The sequence below is a fragment of the Achroia grisella genome, unplaced genomic scaffold, assembly GCF_030625045.1.
Source record: "Achroia grisella isolate CSIRO2021 unplaced genomic scaffold, CSIRO_AGI_Agris_v1 utg478, whole genome shotgun sequence".
NCBI lineage: Eukaryota > Metazoa > Arthropoda > Insecta > Lepidoptera > Pyralidae > Achroia > Achroia grisella.
Window position 1 is genome coordinate 3,784,399 of NW_026712882.1, and position 18,550 is coordinate 3,802,948.

Here is an 18,550-nt window from a genome sequence, read left to right on the forward strand (position 1 = left end):
TTATATTCTATGTAAAATTAAATTACGTCAGCGCCATCTAGCAGCGAGTAGTAGAAGTATTAAACCATATACTTTTCTTGCTAAATGAAATTTACCTTGCAGTATTCTATAGTTTATAAATTCGTACTAAAATGAAAAGTATATTTTTTATTAATTTATGTAATGTGACTTTATTAACTGTTCTATTATTAACTAAAACTCACATTCATGAAGACGGAGGTCCTTTAAGATAATTGTGCTTTTTAAATTTATTAACTAAGGCGCTCACTAGATGGCGCAAATTAAGAAAACTGCGAATTAATATTTTCAAACAAATAATTTTAATGTTTAAGAAATATTAACATTATATACCTTTAAACATATTACGGCATCAATCTCTTGACACTAAAAATAATTGCCAATAATGATTCAATTGGCAAAGTTATTTCGTATAATATATGTGATATATGAAACATGCAAACATACAAACACAAGCAATATTTTCAAAGCATTTATTTTTCTAGTAATTCAGATATAAAAACGAATTGTTAACAGTTACTCCTTCAAGATTCTGGAGTATTTGAGATGATGACTCTGGCGGCTGATCTAGGAGTTGAAGATTTGCGTGCAGCTTGCGAAGATCATGTTACATCAACGCTTAGTGTAGAAAGTGCCTGTACTTTATTAGCTGCTGCTATGGAAATTCAAGATCGGCCAGGTAAAACTTATTGAATTTGAAAGTATTCATTAATTTCGATTACTTATACCAGATGCGATGGTGGTGTAATGGTCAGCATAGTTGCCTTCCAAGCAGTTGATCCGGGTTCGATTCCCGGCCATCGCACACTTTTTGTTCTAGTATACAATATTTTTAATGTTAATTCAAACGTATGTTGTTTCTCGATTGATATTACTCTCATATTTAAATAAAATGATTATATTGACATCAAAAATATGTGCTAAAATAAATATTTTAGCACGCATTTTTAAAATTACATTCATCTTTTAAAAAAATTATCTTTTAAATATTTAAAATTAAAATTACATCACAGTTATTACAATTTACATTACATATTATTACATAACTTAAAAATATTTAATACTTATATTAAACGTTATTGTAAATGTATATTAAACTCGTTTTTTTTTTTTTACTAAAACTAGTGACAAAAAAATATTTGTGTTCTGTTATCTACCACAAATGTACTAAACGTCTATGGTCAATATTAAGAAAAAATAATATCGCAGTGAAATTTTTAGTTGAAAGAAGATTGTGCTATTTAGTTACTTATTTATTATGCTAAGTTTGAATTCGTGCTGATAATAAAACTCGGAAGATCAAATATTTGATAATATTCGGGAAGCCATAACACATATTTTCGCGGATGATAGTGAGAAAAAAATAAATAAATAAAAAAAATGGCATGAACCTACAGCCTATGAATGATAAGGGCGTAAAATAAAAAAAAAATAATGCTCATCCGAAAAAATAATTAAATAACTATTATGTAGGCACGACACGTATTTCATATATATATATTAATATATATAAAATACGTGTCGTATATTAATATATATAAAGAATATCAGCGAAATCATATTCATGTGAATATAGATTGATGAAATAATAAAGTGTAAGATGTAACACGTGTTGAAACCCAATTGAAACCCAACCTGCAAACCGATGAGCTCAAAAAATATAATGTAAATGCAAAATAGTAAAAATTAATATATGCATTACAAGTTTACATCAATATTTATTATTTCGCAGTCATGATTTATAGAGATGGAATAATTTGAAAAAAAGATCTGGCAACACTTCGCGCTCTCGCCTCTGGCGGCCATGTTGGTTTGTCTATGAAAGTAGCGTTGTTCTCGTTTTTCTGACATATCGAAGAGAAACCGGCTTTGCCGCTTTTATTTTGCAATTTTTCCTTTATTGTGTTTAAGAAAAATATATAAAAATGGCTTATAAGGGCCCACCGAAAGTACAGAAGGTGATGGTACAACCCATAAACCTTATCTTCAGATATTTACAAAACAGAAGTAGAGTGCAAATTTGGTTGTACGAGAATGTTAATTTGAGAATCGAGGGTCACATCGTGGGCTTCGACGAATACATGAACATTGTTTTGGATGATGCAGAGGAAGTTCATATGAAGTCAAAGAACAGGAAGCAGATAGGAAGAATAATGATGAAGGGAGACAACATAACGCTCATTCAAAATGTGAATCCGAACGCTACAGTGTGAATTGTTAGGTTATGATAAACAATAGTGTGAAGAATGTAAAATAAGGATTAAGTGCGAATACAAACACCGTTTACTAATCTGGTGATTTTCATTAAATTTTAAGGTTTAAACAATTGGCTTTTATTCCATATCCTTTTCTAAAACAACACGATACTTACATATTAATAATATGAAACTGAAGAATAATATACTCTTTATAAAAATGTAGTTATCAAGAACTAAGGTTTTAAATGAAACTTCACGAGGTCTACCTGCACATAGCTTATTTCCATAGTAGTGATTTAGTCTAATAAATTAAATATAAATATAGCCCTAAAATCATATAATACATAGTTATAGTATTCATATCTAAGTCAGTTATCAACTGTGCAAATGGGCAACAGATGTTTATCATTATATACTATAGGGTAATTGCAGTACTGTTGTACATGTTGTAAATAATAATAGAATAGATCATGTTTGATACTTGCCAAGTATGAGTTTGTAAGCTATAGGCCTTGGTCTCTGCTACAAGAATAATACTACCTATTAAATAAAATTGTAATAATATTTTTCATAGAGTAAACATACATTTGCAGTTGATATAAAATATAATGTCTACTAATAATTTATTCTAATAAAAATATCTCAATATGTTGTGAAAATAAAATGATCTTCAATTTTTTATGTGAGTATATTTCTAAGTATTTATTTAACTATTATTAATATTATTTAACACTAAATAAGCTGTTCTTTATAAGATTTATAAAGATGAATGAATAAGAAATTAATGAATCTATCTTGTCAGAGATTTTGTTGTATATTTTAGATTTCTGTATACATATATAATAACATCATTTGTAGTACTCTAAACTCTGAAGTTATGAATGTTGGAAGTCTATTGCATAAATGACTAATATGAAAAATAGAGTAGAGAATAACATGTGGAGTTAATCCAGCGAATTGACAGTTAAACGTGACGCAGTAATTTGTGAATATTTTTAAGCAATTTATTTGTGAATATACTCGAAATAAAATTACTTTAGACTAAATGATTATCATAGTCAAATGAGTAGTGTAGTCTAGTGTTAGTGTATTATATAATTGAACAATCTGATTCCTGTAAATTCCTCTACATAACATTTCTTCAATTTTTGCTACATTTTTCATAGCAGCTCTGCTCCTACAAATCATAGTGTGAATAGAATAGAATAGAAAATCATTTATTCAAATAAACTTAATTTAAGCACTTTTGAATAGTCATAACAATTTTTTATATCTACCGCTCGTTCGGAAAACTGTCTGATCACAAGAAGAACAAGCAAGAGACTTGTGTGTTGCTCTTTTAAATAATCCTTGTAAGTTTACATTTACAAGTCGAAACATGTGAATACAAACTACCAACCAGCACAAATTTTTTGGGTTAAATATAAATATACAAGAATATATTTATAATAAGATTAAATCAGTCCTAGTGATACGAGCAGACCAGTTCGTACAAGCAGCACTCGTTCACGAGTATGACGAATGAGCCAGCCATCACTGCGCTCGACTATATTTTAGGGAGCCCAATGACCTGATTTTATGTAACCTATAGCCTTCCTCAATACATGAGCTATCCAACACTAAAAAAAATCAAAATCTGTATAGTAGGTCCAGAGAATACCCATATAATTTCACAAACTACCTCTTTATATTACTAGTATAGATTACTTGTAGTTATTCTCAATAATTACAATATCACCATTTATAGAACCACTTACAATGTTCCAGGTGGCAAAAGCGCATCATCATTTATGGAGAGGTGTATTGCATTCATTGGAGAGAATGCTGCAGACTGTGTCAAAACTAATGCCTTCCTCAACCTGCCCAAGGAAGCTCTCATCAAGCTTATATCATCAGACTTTGTTAGTACCTATTTTTACAGGTTTTCTGAGAATTTTGTTGAGTATACTTATTTATTAAATTAATAGTTTGTTGAAGGTTGGTCACATATTATATGTTTATTAGGAAAATTACTTGTTTTATAGATTTTAATGTGTGGATAGTAAATTGGTTGTCTTGTAAACTTTCAGTAATTTCACTAATATATCATTTAATGCAGTAACTGGCTGTGTCATGCGTCGTATTTGTAACTTGTAGGAATGTATCTTGTTGATTTATGTTATGTTTATTATATCCAAGTTATTTAACATTACGCTACGACCAATAGAACCGAAGCATCAGTGAAATACTCTGATAAAAACGGGTAAAATTATTCATATTTCCGTTGCGTGCACTGCGCGAACAAGTTGTACAGTTAGTAAATCTAAATATACATATATAACTCAAAGGTGACTGACATAGTGATCTATCAACGCACCGCCCAAACCACTGGACGGATCGGGCTGAAATTTGGCATGCAGGTAGATGTTATGACGAAAGCATCCGCTAACAAAGGATTTTGATTAATTCTACCCCCAAGGGGATAAAATAGGGGATGAAAGTTTGTATGAAACTTTGTCAATTTAAAACCGATCGGGCTGAGGCTTGGCATGCATAAAGCTATTATGACGTAGGTATCCCCCTAAGAAAGAATTTTGATAAATTCCACCCCTAAGGGGATATATTAACGCGAGCGAAGCCGCGGGCAAAAGCTAGTAATATATAAAACATGGTAAGATCCCGTAATTTCTTCTTACGTATGGTGTGTGTGTGTTGCGTTGCTGTCAGCTGTGCCTGGAGGAGGAGGAGGTGTGGCGGTGCGTGCTGGCGTGGGCGAAGCAGCGCGCGGGCGTGACGCAGCCCACCGCGCACTGGGCCGAGGAGGAGCGCGCGCGCGTGCTGCTGCACCTCGCGCCCCTCATGCACCACGTGCGCCTGCTCCTCATCGGTACGTACCACGGCACGTCGTCCAACGTCGCCCGAAGCACGTTCTCATTGACCCCGACGACCCCATAACGGCAGGTAACCTCCCACGGGCCCACCCATTCCACCCCGACCACACTTTTACCCACACACACGACACCGTCCTCGCCGGCGAAGACGATGACCTCAAACACACAATATCGCGCATTCAACCGGGCGCTCCACACCGGCGCCTCCGGGCGCCCCTCCGATCGATCCCCCATCCAATTCAAACGGAGATCGAAATTACGACGGCCTGAGCCGAGTTTCGAACCCCTAGTGGTGCCCTCAGACTAAAGTCGTATCCGTCAGACAGGAGTTGGCCTTCAGCCGCTCCATAAGACCTTCCGCGGGTTTGGAGTGCCATCTGCACTCGCCCCCTATCGTCCGGTGAAGCTGTAAAGGCCAGCTGCGGCCAACAGCATTAGAGTAGTCCGAAAAAAAAAACGCTCGTCGTCACCAAGCAGCACTGGACCGAGGAGGAGCGCGCGCGTGTGCACGCCCCCTCATGCACCACGTGCGCCTGCTCCTCATTGGTACGTACCACGGCACTTCCATATCTCTCCAAGTGGCCAGAAGTTTCTCGATGCTTTGGCATGATTACAATGACGCCACACCTAAAGGTAAGTGACAGTCGTCAAATGACCAAAAATAATTTATTCATGTAGGATTTTGGCCGCTTATGAACGTCAAGTTTTTTGTGTTGCTGTAAGTTGGTGTTAAGAAATGGCAAGAAATTCAACTTAATCTCTTTTTTTAAGCTAGTTTATTTAGTAGACTATATAGGTGTATATGTCTGACATACAATGAAAATCCCGCATGAAAAACTATATGAACTACAATTGCATGTTGCATGCGATGTTACGCTCACGCATTTCTATTTAATAAGACTATGGAATAGAAATACATGAAAATTAAAATATAAAGCGTACGGGACAAAATGGATGTGTGTGTGTTTGTGTGTATGTGTTTCAGATAGCGCAGTGTTCGCGGAGGAGGTGGAGCCGACGGGCGCGGTGCCCATGGAGCTGTCGCTGGAGCGCTACCGGCGCGCCGCGCTGCTCGCCCCGCGCCCGCCCGCCGCCGCAGACCGCCCGCGGTAACACCCACCACCACCACCACCACCCTCACCACCACCACCACACTCACCACCACCACCACACTCACCAACACCACCACTAATTCCAATATTTATTTTATTAACAATTTTTCTTGTCTAGCGGTTTAGCACACCGCCTTATTTCCAATGGCCGCCGGTTTGATTCCTGGCTCGGCACAAATATTTGTATTCATAGATATGATTGTTTGTATCGGTCTGGGTGTTTTTATGTATAATATGTATGTATTTACGAACAAAATAATTATGTATTTGTATCTGTTATCTACTACCCATAACCTAGGGCTGTGTGAATTCCTCAGAGATTATTATTATTCAAAAATAATGAAACAAATTATTCATTTCAGCTTGGCTGTGAACATGTTTGCGGGAAGCATCATTTTGCAGCAGGACAAAAGCGCATTTCAAGCTGTCATCAATAACTGGTAAGGCGAACAGCTGTATGGGCTTAGACTCTTTGCCTTTCCTATAAGGGAAACAAATTTCTATAAAAAAAAAAAAAGAAAAAAAACTAGTGCGGCGAAAAATTGTTTTACAATTATTGTACGGAAAAAAATAAAATAATTCTATCATTTCAGTACATATATAAAAATAAAAATTGTTCATTATGGTTTATTAAATTTGTTTAATTTATCTGTGATACACTACTCTGTACGTTTTCGATTGAAATTGGATTACATTGTATTTTTCATTAGTTTTGTATACCTTTTTGGGATAAAATAGCGGATGAAAGTTTGTATGAAACTTTGTTAATTTTAAACCGATCGGGCTGAGACTTTGCCTGCATAAAGCTACTATGACGTAGGCATCCCCTAAGAAAGGATTTTGATAAATTCCTCCCCTAAGGGGATAAAATTTTGTAGATTTTCGACTGATTGAACTGAAATTTAAGATTGGAGCTACTACGATGAAGACGTTCGCTTAAATAGGATTTTGATAAATTGAACCCCATGGGGATAAAATAAGGGATGATGCAGGATGTAATTGTATTAGCACAGATAATATAATATTGAACCTGTCAGCTTCTAATGGAACGAACAAATTAATTTTTAGTTTTTTAGGCTACTTTTATTTTAGATAAATAAAGCTAAATTCCACGCGGACAAAGTCGCGGGAACAACTAGTAAATTATATACATTCTTTATTGCACTTTTAAAGAGTAGAAAACTTAATTATATACAAAATGGGCAAAGGTCTTATCTCTAAAAGAGATCTCTACCAATCAACCTAACAGCGGCTGTATGGGCTTAGACTCTTTGCCTTTCCATTACGGATAAATAAAAAAAAAAAAAAACCTAACAGTGTGACATAGCTAGTAGTGAGTGGGTATTTATGTGGTGCGGTGTTCCAGGTGCGGAGGTGGCAAGCAACCATGGCGTTTGATATTCCGCGCGTCGTCTCATGGCTACTCAGCGCAGGCGTTCCACTCGCATTGTGATGGACACGCGCCCGTGCTACTGTTGGCGCAGGTAAATTTCACCCTCGATCCAGCGACTCCGGCCATAGGCGCTTCGTCGGGATACCTTGGAGTTTTTAGTGAGTAGGAGTCTCACAGTAACCCTGGCCTACCCCCGGGGCCAGCGGGTCTCCATGAGGGATTTTCTCCAAGTAAAAAAAAAAGGTAAATTTCACCCTATAGGGTAATAATGCCTTCGGCTCATCTTCAATATCATCATCATCATTTCAGCCCTAGGTCCACTGCTGAACAATGGCCTCACCCAAAGATTTCCATTCCATTGGCTCATCTTAGCTTAATAACCTTAGAGCAGATGGATGGTATAAGGGGTCCGGATGGGACTCGTCCTGGCCGTAAAACATCGCGTTGGTGGCCCACACCTGCCGTGACTCAGTCTTGCGGATTGGCCATGTCTCTGAGTGGCCGGCAGTCTCAGGGTTTTTTTTATGGATGATAATGAATGATGCATTCGCCTGCGCTAACGGTTTACGCTGGCTAGGCACCAGTGAAGGATGATAGGAAGTTAGGTCAGTTAGCACACCGTGACGAATATATAACGCATATCTAGTACAATACTGGTGAATATCATAAATTTAATTTTTTTTAAAATAGACTTTATTACTACATTTAAAAAAGTGGACTTTCCAAAATTTGTAATTTTTGAGTTAAGCCAGTATTATAATAAGTGTAATAAGTATTATAAAGTTTGAGATTATCAGTTTATTTTTTAAATTTTGTCACTAAATTATAACCTGGATGAGAAATGCTGAAGATGGTCTAGTGGCGTGCCTTGCAAGAAGTGCCCAATGGCGTGCCTTGATTGAACCCTATATCCAGCAGTGGACTGGGTGATGATGATGATGATGGTGAGTGGTGATGCAGATGTCCCGCAATTGGGTGGACCAACGACACGCGTAGGTTTGCAGATAATAACTGGATGAGGAAGGCTGAAGATGGTCCAGTGCCGTGTCTTGATTGAGGCCTATGTCCAGCAGTGATCTGATGATGATGATAGTGTGTGGTGGTACAGGTGTACCGTAGTTAGGTGGAGAGACGACATACGTAGGGTTACGGGTAATAACTGGATGAGAAAGCCTGAAGATGGTCCAGTGCCTTGGGAGCGGCCTATGTCCAGTGAACTGCAGTGGATGGTGATGATGGGTGATGATGATGGTGCGTGGATGTGCAGGTGTCCCGCGGGGAGGTGGTGGGCGGGTACAGCGAGGTGTCGTGGGCGGCGGGCGGCGCAGGAGGTTACACTGCAGCTGACCACGCGTTCCTGTTCTCCCTCCCGGCCGGGGGCTCGCAGGCCACTACTGCCACTCCTCAACGGTTCCCGCTCGTGAAGAAAGCCTTCGCACTATGCTATCACCCTGAGTGAGTATCATTACCATTACTGTGGGGTACACAATTAAAAGATCTTCGATTTTCAAAATGGACTGTATTTCAATTTGTTTCTTATTCTATGGGTCGGCCGGCCGGAGTGGGGTTTTCTTGGTCGTTGCGCCGGCGGTGGTTCTTCGTCGGTGGCGTATGCGTAAGAGAGCGCGATCGAGAACCAACCCGCCTTTTACGGGCGCCCGAGCGCGTCCTTCCCCACCCCCGCCGAGCCGTGCGCGTCGGCCGTCCCACCCTCCCGACAATTCCTGCACATGTCGGTGACCGACGGGCCGGAACAGCGAATACGCACACATTTAAAATTAAATACAATAGTAACAACACAAAAAACTACAAAAAACCACGTGCGACTAAATGCCACATGTTCAGGCTACACTAAAGCTGTGATCCCTAAGAATTTACACAATGGGCGGACATAGAATTCACAGTATCTATGCCGCTACAAAGGGTATATGGTACAAACAATAGTCTAACCTAAACAATAGTCAAAACACTGGAAAAATACAAATTTATACACAAATTTATTTACATATTTTCGATGCCGACTCGTGGTCCGCAACAGCCTCCCCCCGGCGCAGATCTTCGCAGCCCTTATCCCTAGGGAGGACCACCAGCCTTCGGGTCGGCCTTCGAAAAATTCCCTCGCGTTCGTCCGTCCGTCCGCGTTCACCGCAACGCCACTTGACCCATTTCCCCGCTTCAGCGGGGCGCTCCCGGCCCAGCTTCCATGCCCGTCGCCTGTATTCTTCTGCGAGCAGCAGCACCTGTGCCGGGGTCCTCCTCACTCGGTCATATGAGGAGAACCGCATTCTGTCCATTACGGGCTTTGCCTTCGCCCGGGCACGGGCTACTGTCTCTGCAGGGACGGGCTTGCTTTCCTTGGGTCGTTCTTTCTCTGGAGCGTATACAAGCGCCGGCCCGACGGATCTGTCGGCGGCGGTCCGTATTGTATATCTCGCGCGGGTCGCGTCGTTAGTTACGTCGTGGGCGGTCGGTACCCAGCGCCACTGTGTTGGTTCTGTATGTTCGGCGCTTTCTGCCATCCGGCGGGCCGCGTGTGGATTGTATCGAGCGGTGTCGTTCCTAGTCCAATGTAGCGTCTTCTTCGAGACCGTCCATAGGAAGACTTCGGCCGCGCGACGACGTCCTTTCAGTACGTCAGCGGCCAGTCGGGGTCCTACCAGGCTCGCCTGAAGCTCCATCCGGGGTATACTCTGCGCTTTCATGGGCGCTACCCTCGCTTTGGCTGCTACCAGGACGACGTTAACGCTACGATCCTCGCGTTCCGTCCTCCAATACGCGGCTGTGGCATATGCCTGTTCGCTTGCGTCCGTGAATACGTGCAGTTGCGACCGTTGGCTGTCGTTCGTGCCATACCATCGCGGCAATCTCAGTTCCTCTATATAGGCTAAGTCATCTCTCCATTCCTGGAACATCCGCGCTTCCTCGGCGGGCAGAGGGTCATCCCATTCGACCTTCTGCACCCACAGCGCCTGCAAGATGATTTTTGCCGTGATGGTGTAAGGGCTCAGCAGCCCGAGCGGGTCGAACAATGACATCACCGCTCCTAGGGCTTCCCTTTTCGTCGGTATCCGTGTGCCGTGCTTCACTTCTCGTGGGACGCGTGGCATGCCGGTGTTGAACGCCAGCTGGTCTTCGGCTGACATCCACAATAACCCCAATGTCTTTCCGTATGGATGTGCGTTGGCTCCCAGTTCCTTCGGCGTCCTCGCTCGCTGGTCCTCACTCACATTCTCTAGCAGGCTCGGTCGGTTTGTATTCCAACCCGCCAGCGTGAATCCTATCCCGCCATGAACCTCTGCTACCTCTCGTATGGCGCGGGCTGCTTCCTCTTCGGAGTCAAAGCTATCGACCCAGTCGTCCATGTAGTGGTTCCTTGTTATGGCGGTGTACGCTGACGGGTGCGACTCTCGGTGCTCTGCCGCGTTCCTGTCTCGAACGCTGTGTGCGATGAACGGTGAGCTCCTCGCCCCGAAAATCATTGAGGTCATTACGTATTTCTGCGGCGGGTTAATCCTGTCATCTCCTCGCCACAGAAACTGTTGTGCTGCTCTATCTTCTTCCCGTATCTTAATCTGCAGGAACATCTCTCGTATGTCCGCCGTGATAGCTACGGGCTTCTCGCGGAAACGGTATAACACACCGTTAAGCGACCGTAGCATATCTGGCCCATCCAGCAGTGCGTCGTTCAAGCAAATTCCCTTCGAACGGGCCGCGGCGTCGAATACGAGTCGCAGCTTTCCGGGTTTATTCGGATTCGTCACTCCGAAATGGGGAAGGTACCACGCGCGGTCGTTGTCGAACCGGTCGTCGGTTACTTTCTCGGCGTAACCCTTGTCCAACAACTTGTTTATCTCCGCGGTATACGCCAGCCGGAATTCCGTAGAGCGATCCATCCGCCGCTCTATTCCCCTCAGTCGGCTCGCTGCCATGTCGTAGCTGGGAGGTAGAATGACGTTATCTCTCTCCCACGGCAATCCTACGACGTATCGCCCATCCACTCTCGTCGCTGTGCAGTTGAATGTGGCGACGGCGCGCTCCTCCTTAGCGATGGGTAATCTCTTCGACGATATACCCAACGCGTCGATGTCGTAATGCGCTTTTATTATGCCCTCTATATGCCGCATGTCTGGCTCGGCGTTGCGCTGTGTCAACCGCACGTGGAGGACATGTTCCTCGTCTTCCACGACACTTCTGGGTACCGTTCCGTGGATGACCCATCCCAGTCGTGTCAGCGACGCTGCGGGTTGATCGTGCCTTCCTGTGAGCAGCTTCCGCGTAACAATCAGATGCCAGTTGTCTGACCCGATCAAGACCTTGGGTCTGGCATCTTCGTAGCACACTTGCTCGCAAGTGAGTTGTCGCAGGTGTCCGTACGCGAGTATTTCCGGGTTCACTCGCTGCGTTCCTAGGGTGAGATCCCGGATCGTACGCGCCCTCACCGAGTGTTCTTCGTCCGTATGGTGTCGCCCTCTGATGATGACATCAGCCACTCGGCTTGAGGCTTCGTGCCAGCTCGAGGCCGCTCCCTGAATTCTCAGAGATCGCGTCGGACCTTCGGCTCCGATCTGTTCTGCGATCTCCGCATCGATGAGTGTAACCGTCGAGCCTTCATCTAGCATCGCGTACGTCTCTACTTCGCGTCCCGTCTTGCCTTTCACGATGATGGGACACACCTTTAACAACACTTGGCTGTTCTCTGGCAAGCGTGCTGCGGCTGTAATCGCGGTGTCCTCTTGCCGCTTCGGCGGTTCTTCTGGGGGTGCAGCAGGGCGTGGTGTGGCTTACGACACTCTCTCACACCACATTTGCGTGCCTTACACTTGAGCCTTCTGTGCGTGCTGTTCATGCATTGGAAGCACATCTTATTTGTTTTCGCCCACTCCCATCTGTCCGATAACGACATGTCGTTCAGCTTCTTACACTTCGGCGTTACGTGTGCGGCGCCGCAACAGAGACATTCGGTACTCTGTTCGCTCTTTTCTACGGCGGCGTATACGGCCGCGCCACGATCCGTCATCTGTCGCCGAGGTGCCGACATCGTTGCTTTCGGTATGGGTTGCTTCGTGGGCTGCTTCGTGGGTAGCGCGCTCGTTCGTCTCGTTGGTGATGCTATTCGCAGATGTCGGGTCATGAGATCGGCTTCGCTCATTAAAAACTCTGCCATCTTGATGATCGTAGGTCTAGTGTCCTCCTTGTTTTTTTCAGCGTAGTGACACCAGTGGACCTGTAAGTGAGGGGTCAGCTTCTCTGACACTTCACTCTCAAGCGCGGGATTATGTAGGAATCTCGCCCCCCTGTCGATATCCGCGACGATGGTGGTGATGTTCTGTAGTTTAATGGCGAAGTCAATCACCTCTGTTGTCGATGTTCCTATTACCGGCATCCTTCTCAGATCTTTGAGGGCGCGGTCGATGATGGCCTCTGTCCGGCCGTACCGCTGCTCCAACGTCCTCATGATCTGCGACGGTTCTGTAGCGGATACGAGTAACGCTGCGACTGTCTCTCTCGCTTTTCCACGTAAGCAGGCCCTCAGCCTGGCCAGGTTCTCCGCTGGTGTGATCCTGTACGTTTTTGTAGACTGGTCTACGGCCGCCTTAAACGCTAGCCATTCACTTGCTTCGCCGCTGAAGGTCGGGAGATCTTGGGCTTGCCTCGGCGCTACCCTATCCGCTCGTTCGTCCACAGCTCGTTCAATAGCTTTGGCCAGCCGGGTGAATCCTTCTTGCATCCCGGCTTCAGGAGCGGGGGACCTCCGTCTTTGCTTCGGCGTCCTCGGCGGTGAAGCTTGCCTTTCTGTTGGCTCTTTCTGCGTAGGCGGTGGGGAATTAATTCTCTGCTCCCCCCGTACTTCGGTACGTTGAAACCAATCCGTTATACGTTGCAGGCCGGCACCTTCCTCGGAGCACACGCTATCTCTATCGGTCTCTTCATGTACCGCGGCGACATCGGCTGCCAACTTCTTTCTAATTAAATCAGCCTGTAATTTCGCCATCTGTAGCGCTGCCTCGTACTCCAGCCTCTTTAATTTAGCTATACCGCTAGCGGTGGAGCGGCGCGATCGCACCGACGCGGCCCGGGCCGGACGTACATCTGTCGTCGGCGGCTGCGACGGTGGCGCCGGTGCGGAGTCCGAGGTAAACGCGGCGCGGGCGGCTTGTGCCTGTGGCGCGCTCGACGGCGCGGCGGACGCGGACATCTGCGTGGTTTCTGAAGGGGACGCTTCTGTCTGTTCATTTTCCCGCGTGGTCTTTTTCTCTGCTCCCGGGGCTTGGCTTCTCGTAGTCGGCATCGTGTTCTGGCACTTGCAAGCCCCTAACCTACCGGTCCCTACCTACCTAACCGTCCCTAACAATCCCTCAGGATAACACCCGAGGGGATGGACTATGGGGATAGGAGGGTAGGAATTACCCCGCAGTGGTGCGTATGTACAGACGGGGCGCTCAGGGCCGGTTCGGACTTTCCGACCCCTTTGGCAGTGCCTACAGTCCGGCCCCCGCTATACGATACACACGTACAGGCGTAATAGTGCTATTCGGTTGCGCCACGGTAACAAGCAACAACCGGCAGTGACACACCACTCACTGCACCGCTCAATGGCGTTAACCCACACTCCGACCGTTTGACACCGTTAGGTGGTAAGAGATGTGAGCCGCGGACACACCGCTTAGACGTTATCTATCCTATATGGCGTAGACGTTATTTATCCTATCCTCGCTGCACCCTCAAGTTTTCACCTTACGACGGCAGCTAAATTCGGTAAGCTGCTAGCGTCGCACCGTTGGGTGATCTTCCTCGGCGAGGTACGTCGCACCGTTGGGTGATCTTCCGCGGCGAGGTACGTCGCACCGTTGGGTGATCTTCCGCGGCGATTCGTCGCACCGTTGGGTGATCTTCCACGGCGATTCGTCGCACCGTTGGGTGATCTTCGGTCTTGATATCCGGCTCGAAGGACCACAAAATTGTGGGGTACACAATTAAAAGATCTTCGATTTTCAAAATGGACTGTATTTCAATTTGTTTCTTATTCTATGGGTCGGCCGGCCGGAGTGGGGTTTTCTTGGTCGTTGCGCCGGCGGTGGTTCTTCGTCGGTGGCGTATGCGTAAGAGAGCGCGATCGAGAACCAACCCGCCTTTTACGGGCGCCCGAGCGCGTCCTTCCCCACCCCCGCCGAGCCGTGCGCGTCGGCCGTCCCACCCTCCCGACAATTCCTGCACATGTCGGTGACCGACGGGCCGGAACAGCGAATACGCACACATTTAAAATTAAATACAATAGTAACAACACAAAAAACTACAAAAAACCACGTGCGACTAAATGCCACATGTTCAGGCTACACTAAAGCTGTGATCCCTAAGAATTTACACAATGGGCGGACATAGAATTCACAGTATCTATGCCGCTACAAAGGGTATATGGTACAAACAATAGTCTAACCTAAACAATAGTCAAAACACTGGAAAAATACAAATTTATACACAAATTTATTTACATATTTTCGATGCCGACTCGTGGTCCGCAACAATTACATAGTATAAAACAAAGTCGCTGTCGCTGTCTGTCGGTCCCTATGTATGCGTATATATTTTATTTATTTATTTTTTAAATAAAAAGTATCCTATGTTCATTCTAATACTTTCAAGGTCATTTGTACAAAATTTCATGATGATCGGTTCAGTAGCTATTGCGTAAAAACATACCTACTATCATTTATAATATTTTGTCTCGTTCATTACTTTTAAATTTTATTATTCTACTAGCTACCCGCCCGGCTTCGCACGGGTTTTTTGATAGATAGAGTGATTCAAGAGGAAGGTTTATATATATAATAATTGTTAAAGTCTGTGTTCGAATTGAAAATATATTAATATATAGTAATGAATGAGACAAAACGGTCTAGAACTCAGTGGGGGCAGTGAGTCCACCCTCTCTGCTATTCTGTTATAGCCTTTAAATAAAGCCAGTAAATTAATACAATAAGAGATTAATATTATACTAGCTGTATTCACGACTTCGTCCACGTTGAATTAACTTTATTTTTCTAAAATAAAAATAGCCTATGTTACTCCTCATTACATCAGCTACCGGTTAAAAAAAAATCCCGTCAAAATCAGTCTAGTCATTTCAGAAATTAGCCGGAACAAACAGACAGACAGACAAAAATTGTAAAAAATGTTATTTTGGTGTATATACCGTATTTATATTCATATGCATGTTTTAAAAAATGGTTATTTCAATATTACAAACAGACACTCCAATTTTATTTATATGTATAGAAGAGATTTTTTTTTTATTTCAGTTGCGGTCCGATCTTCGGTGCCGGCGCAGACCTTCTGATATCAAGTAATTGCAACTCCAACACGGAGAGTTACAGCAACCTGCACTCGTACGGCGACCCGGAGTCGTCCGCCACACTCGTCTCTGATTACAACTTTACCGTTAGGGACTACGAGATATTTACATACAAGCACAATTAATATTTTTTATATTACTAAACAACATGTCCACGCCTAAAATGGAGATAAGGTTGGCAACACTGTACGAGTGTTGCCCCCTTTTTTTGACACATTGTTGTGAGCGCTCTCTGTACAAACTCAATGAACAATAAACGATTTAAAAACTTGTAACTCTTTTATATCAAGTAATGATCGCAATGATCATTTGGCGACCGTGACAAATTATATGAATTTATATTGTTAATTAAAAAACTTAAAAAATACTTATATAGTTAAAAAAAAAAATTGTTTACATAAACTATTAATATGTATGTGCTTATTTTTTACTATTCGGGCTTAATTTAAGGTTTATTGTATTTTATAAAAGATAATTCAAAATTAATCTTACATTTTTATTCACAATTAATTATATCAAGTCTTATAAGTCGAATAAACAATATCAATTAAAATTATATTATATTACGATATCAGTACGCTATGATGGTTATAACACACGAGCCGGAATCGAAGGTGTGGGCGTAATAGAGCCAAGTGTGTTACACTTGGCTCTATTACGCCTTAATACGCATTAAGGTGTGGTTAACCAAAATACGCATGCAGTACATCGAACGTTTTTCAAAACACTTGATTTTAAATAAACTCAACCAAAAACTGTGGTACATTGTTGCTTTCCCACCGTTTTACTTTTTTAAAATCAACGCGCTTTTTCTACTGACGGGCTCCACGAGTTTGGTCAGTACGATTTTTAAAAAAAATTGCTGTGGTTATCAAATATAATTTCACTATTTGAGTTTAACGCACTTGTATTTTATGAGCTGATTTATATATCGAAAAGCGTGAATTTATACTTATCTATTTATCGAGTACGTGTGTTGAAAATATAATAACTTAAGTATAAGAAAATATATTTGTTATACGTACCTTAATATTGCGTTTAGTGCATTCATATTGTATCAGCTGATTTATATATTGAAAATTGGTGAAATTATATCCAGGGGCGGATCTATTTAAAGTTTTTTTGGGCTGCAGCCCAGGGCCGAGGATACAAGGGGACCCCAGTCCCCACTGAAACGTTATTTAGAATAAAAAAAATATCTAGAATGTTCAAAAACCTATCATAAGGTTGGCAACCCTGAGATCAATCAACCCATGCAAGTGCGCGTCTATCGAAAGGAACGGGAAATTACTGGTCGCTTGTTTTTTGGTTGAAAGAAAGAACGAAAGAAAGAAAATTGTTTATTTGGTACACTGAAAATAATTTTGAAATTTAATTTACATTTTATATTAATAATTAGAGTACCCACAGAGTTGAGTAATATAATTAGGTAGGCCCCTAAGTAGAGTTAGCTCAGGACCCCACAAATTCACGATCCGCCCCTGATTATATCCACTTTACGAATAAATGTGTTGAAAATATATACCGATAATCATCAAAATATGTTTGTAATACATAATTCCGTAACAGCGCCCTCTGTTAGACATCTTGAAATATACAAAGAGGTAAATTTCCTTGCTTTATCAAAAACGTTATTTAATTTTAGGCATTGCCAACAGATGGCGCTAGTATATACAAGTTTGTTTGAACAAGTCAGTGTTAGCGATTAAACCAGTCTTATTTTCGATGGTCTCAAGTTTGATTCCTCGGACAGTACAAACATTTTTTTTAAGGGATGGAAACGGAATTGTTTAGCAGCCTACGCTCACGGTATACATATGTTGGTGAGGCACCAGTGGAGGTTATGTATGAGGTGAGGTCCGTTAGCCCATCGTGGCTAATTACCTAGGAATTTAACATGATAGTTTCCAGGTGGACTGCGTGGAGGTCAACCTGAGATGGTAGACTGCTAGCAATGCGGTCATCAGCCCACATTACTAGCAATTTCCTTCCCCCCAGTCTTCTGCCGTTCAGTCTTTAAAGGATAATGACTAGACAGACAGACTATTTATAATATGGATTGAAATTATATTGACTACCTCGGTGGTATAGGGATTTAGCACACCACCATCATCCGATGGTCGCCGGTTCGATTCCTATCAAAACAATATATTTTTTATACTCTTACAACTGCTTAAAAATAAGAATAAAATTATTTAAAAGAGCAACACGCAAGTTTCTTGCTCACTCTTCTTGTGATGAGACAGCTTTCCGAATGAGCGGTAGATTGAAAAAAAAAAATTGTTTAAATGATTTTCTATTCTATTCTATTCTATTCTACTGTTTTCACAGGTTTCACAGTATTGTTAGTAATATCGATTGTGGTGAATGGGAAATGGCCATGCAGCGCCAGCGGAGGGTACCTGACCAGAAGTTCGCCAGAGTGGGTTACCCTGACTTCACTTGGGGAGAAAGGGATTTCGTACAGTGCACTAATAGTATATTTCTAGCTCTGTATCAAATCAGGTTGACCTCCGCGCGGTTCCCTCTGAAAACAAGACAAACTCCTGGCGAATTTGCCACGGTAAACTGACCTGACCTCATGCTCATCTTATCCTCCACTGGTGCCC

The 18,550-nt window shown here is 42.9% G+C and overlaps 2 protein-coding genes and 1 non-coding gene across 3 annotated transcripts in view; all 3 read left to right on the top strand.

Annotated features, from left to right (window-relative positions):
- Window positions 1-16,084, top strand: part of LOC131845620 (uncharacterized) — a 48,401-nt gene extending 32,317 nt beyond the window's left edge. Inside the window, exons 3-10 of the mRNA XM_059194699.1 lie at window positions 535-697; window positions 3,984-4,117; window positions 4,923-5,082; window positions 6,072-6,195; window positions 6,561-6,638; window positions 7,565-7,682; window positions 8,859-9,046; window positions 15,889-16,084. Of these exons, the coding sequence (XP_059050682.1) occupies window positions 535-697; window positions 3,984-4,117; window positions 4,923-5,082; window positions 6,072-6,195; window positions 6,561-6,638; window positions 7,565-7,682; window positions 8,859-9,046; window positions 15,889-16,066 (1,143 nt within the window). The 3' untranslated portion in view covers window positions 16,067-16,084. The remainder of the gene's footprint in view (window positions 1-534; window positions 698-3,983; window positions 4,118-4,922; window positions 5,083-6,071; window positions 6,196-6,560; window positions 6,639-7,564; window positions 7,683-8,858; window positions 9,047-15,888) is intronic.
- Window positions 752-823, top strand: Trnag-ucc (transfer RNA glycine (anticodon UCC)). The gene has a single exon. It is a non-coding gene; the product is annotated as a tRNA-Gly (tRNA).
- On the top strand, window positions 1,826-2,344 carry LOC131845622 (probable small nuclear ribonucleoprotein E). The gene has a single exon (XM_059194700.1). It carries the CDS (start codon window positions 1,944-1,946, stop codon window positions 2,229-2,231), a length of 288 nt encoding a protein of 95 aa, XP_059050683.1. The 5' UTR covers window positions 1,826-1,943; the 3' UTR covers window positions 2,232-2,344.
- Window positions 16,085-18,550: the final 2,466 nt, after the last annotated feature.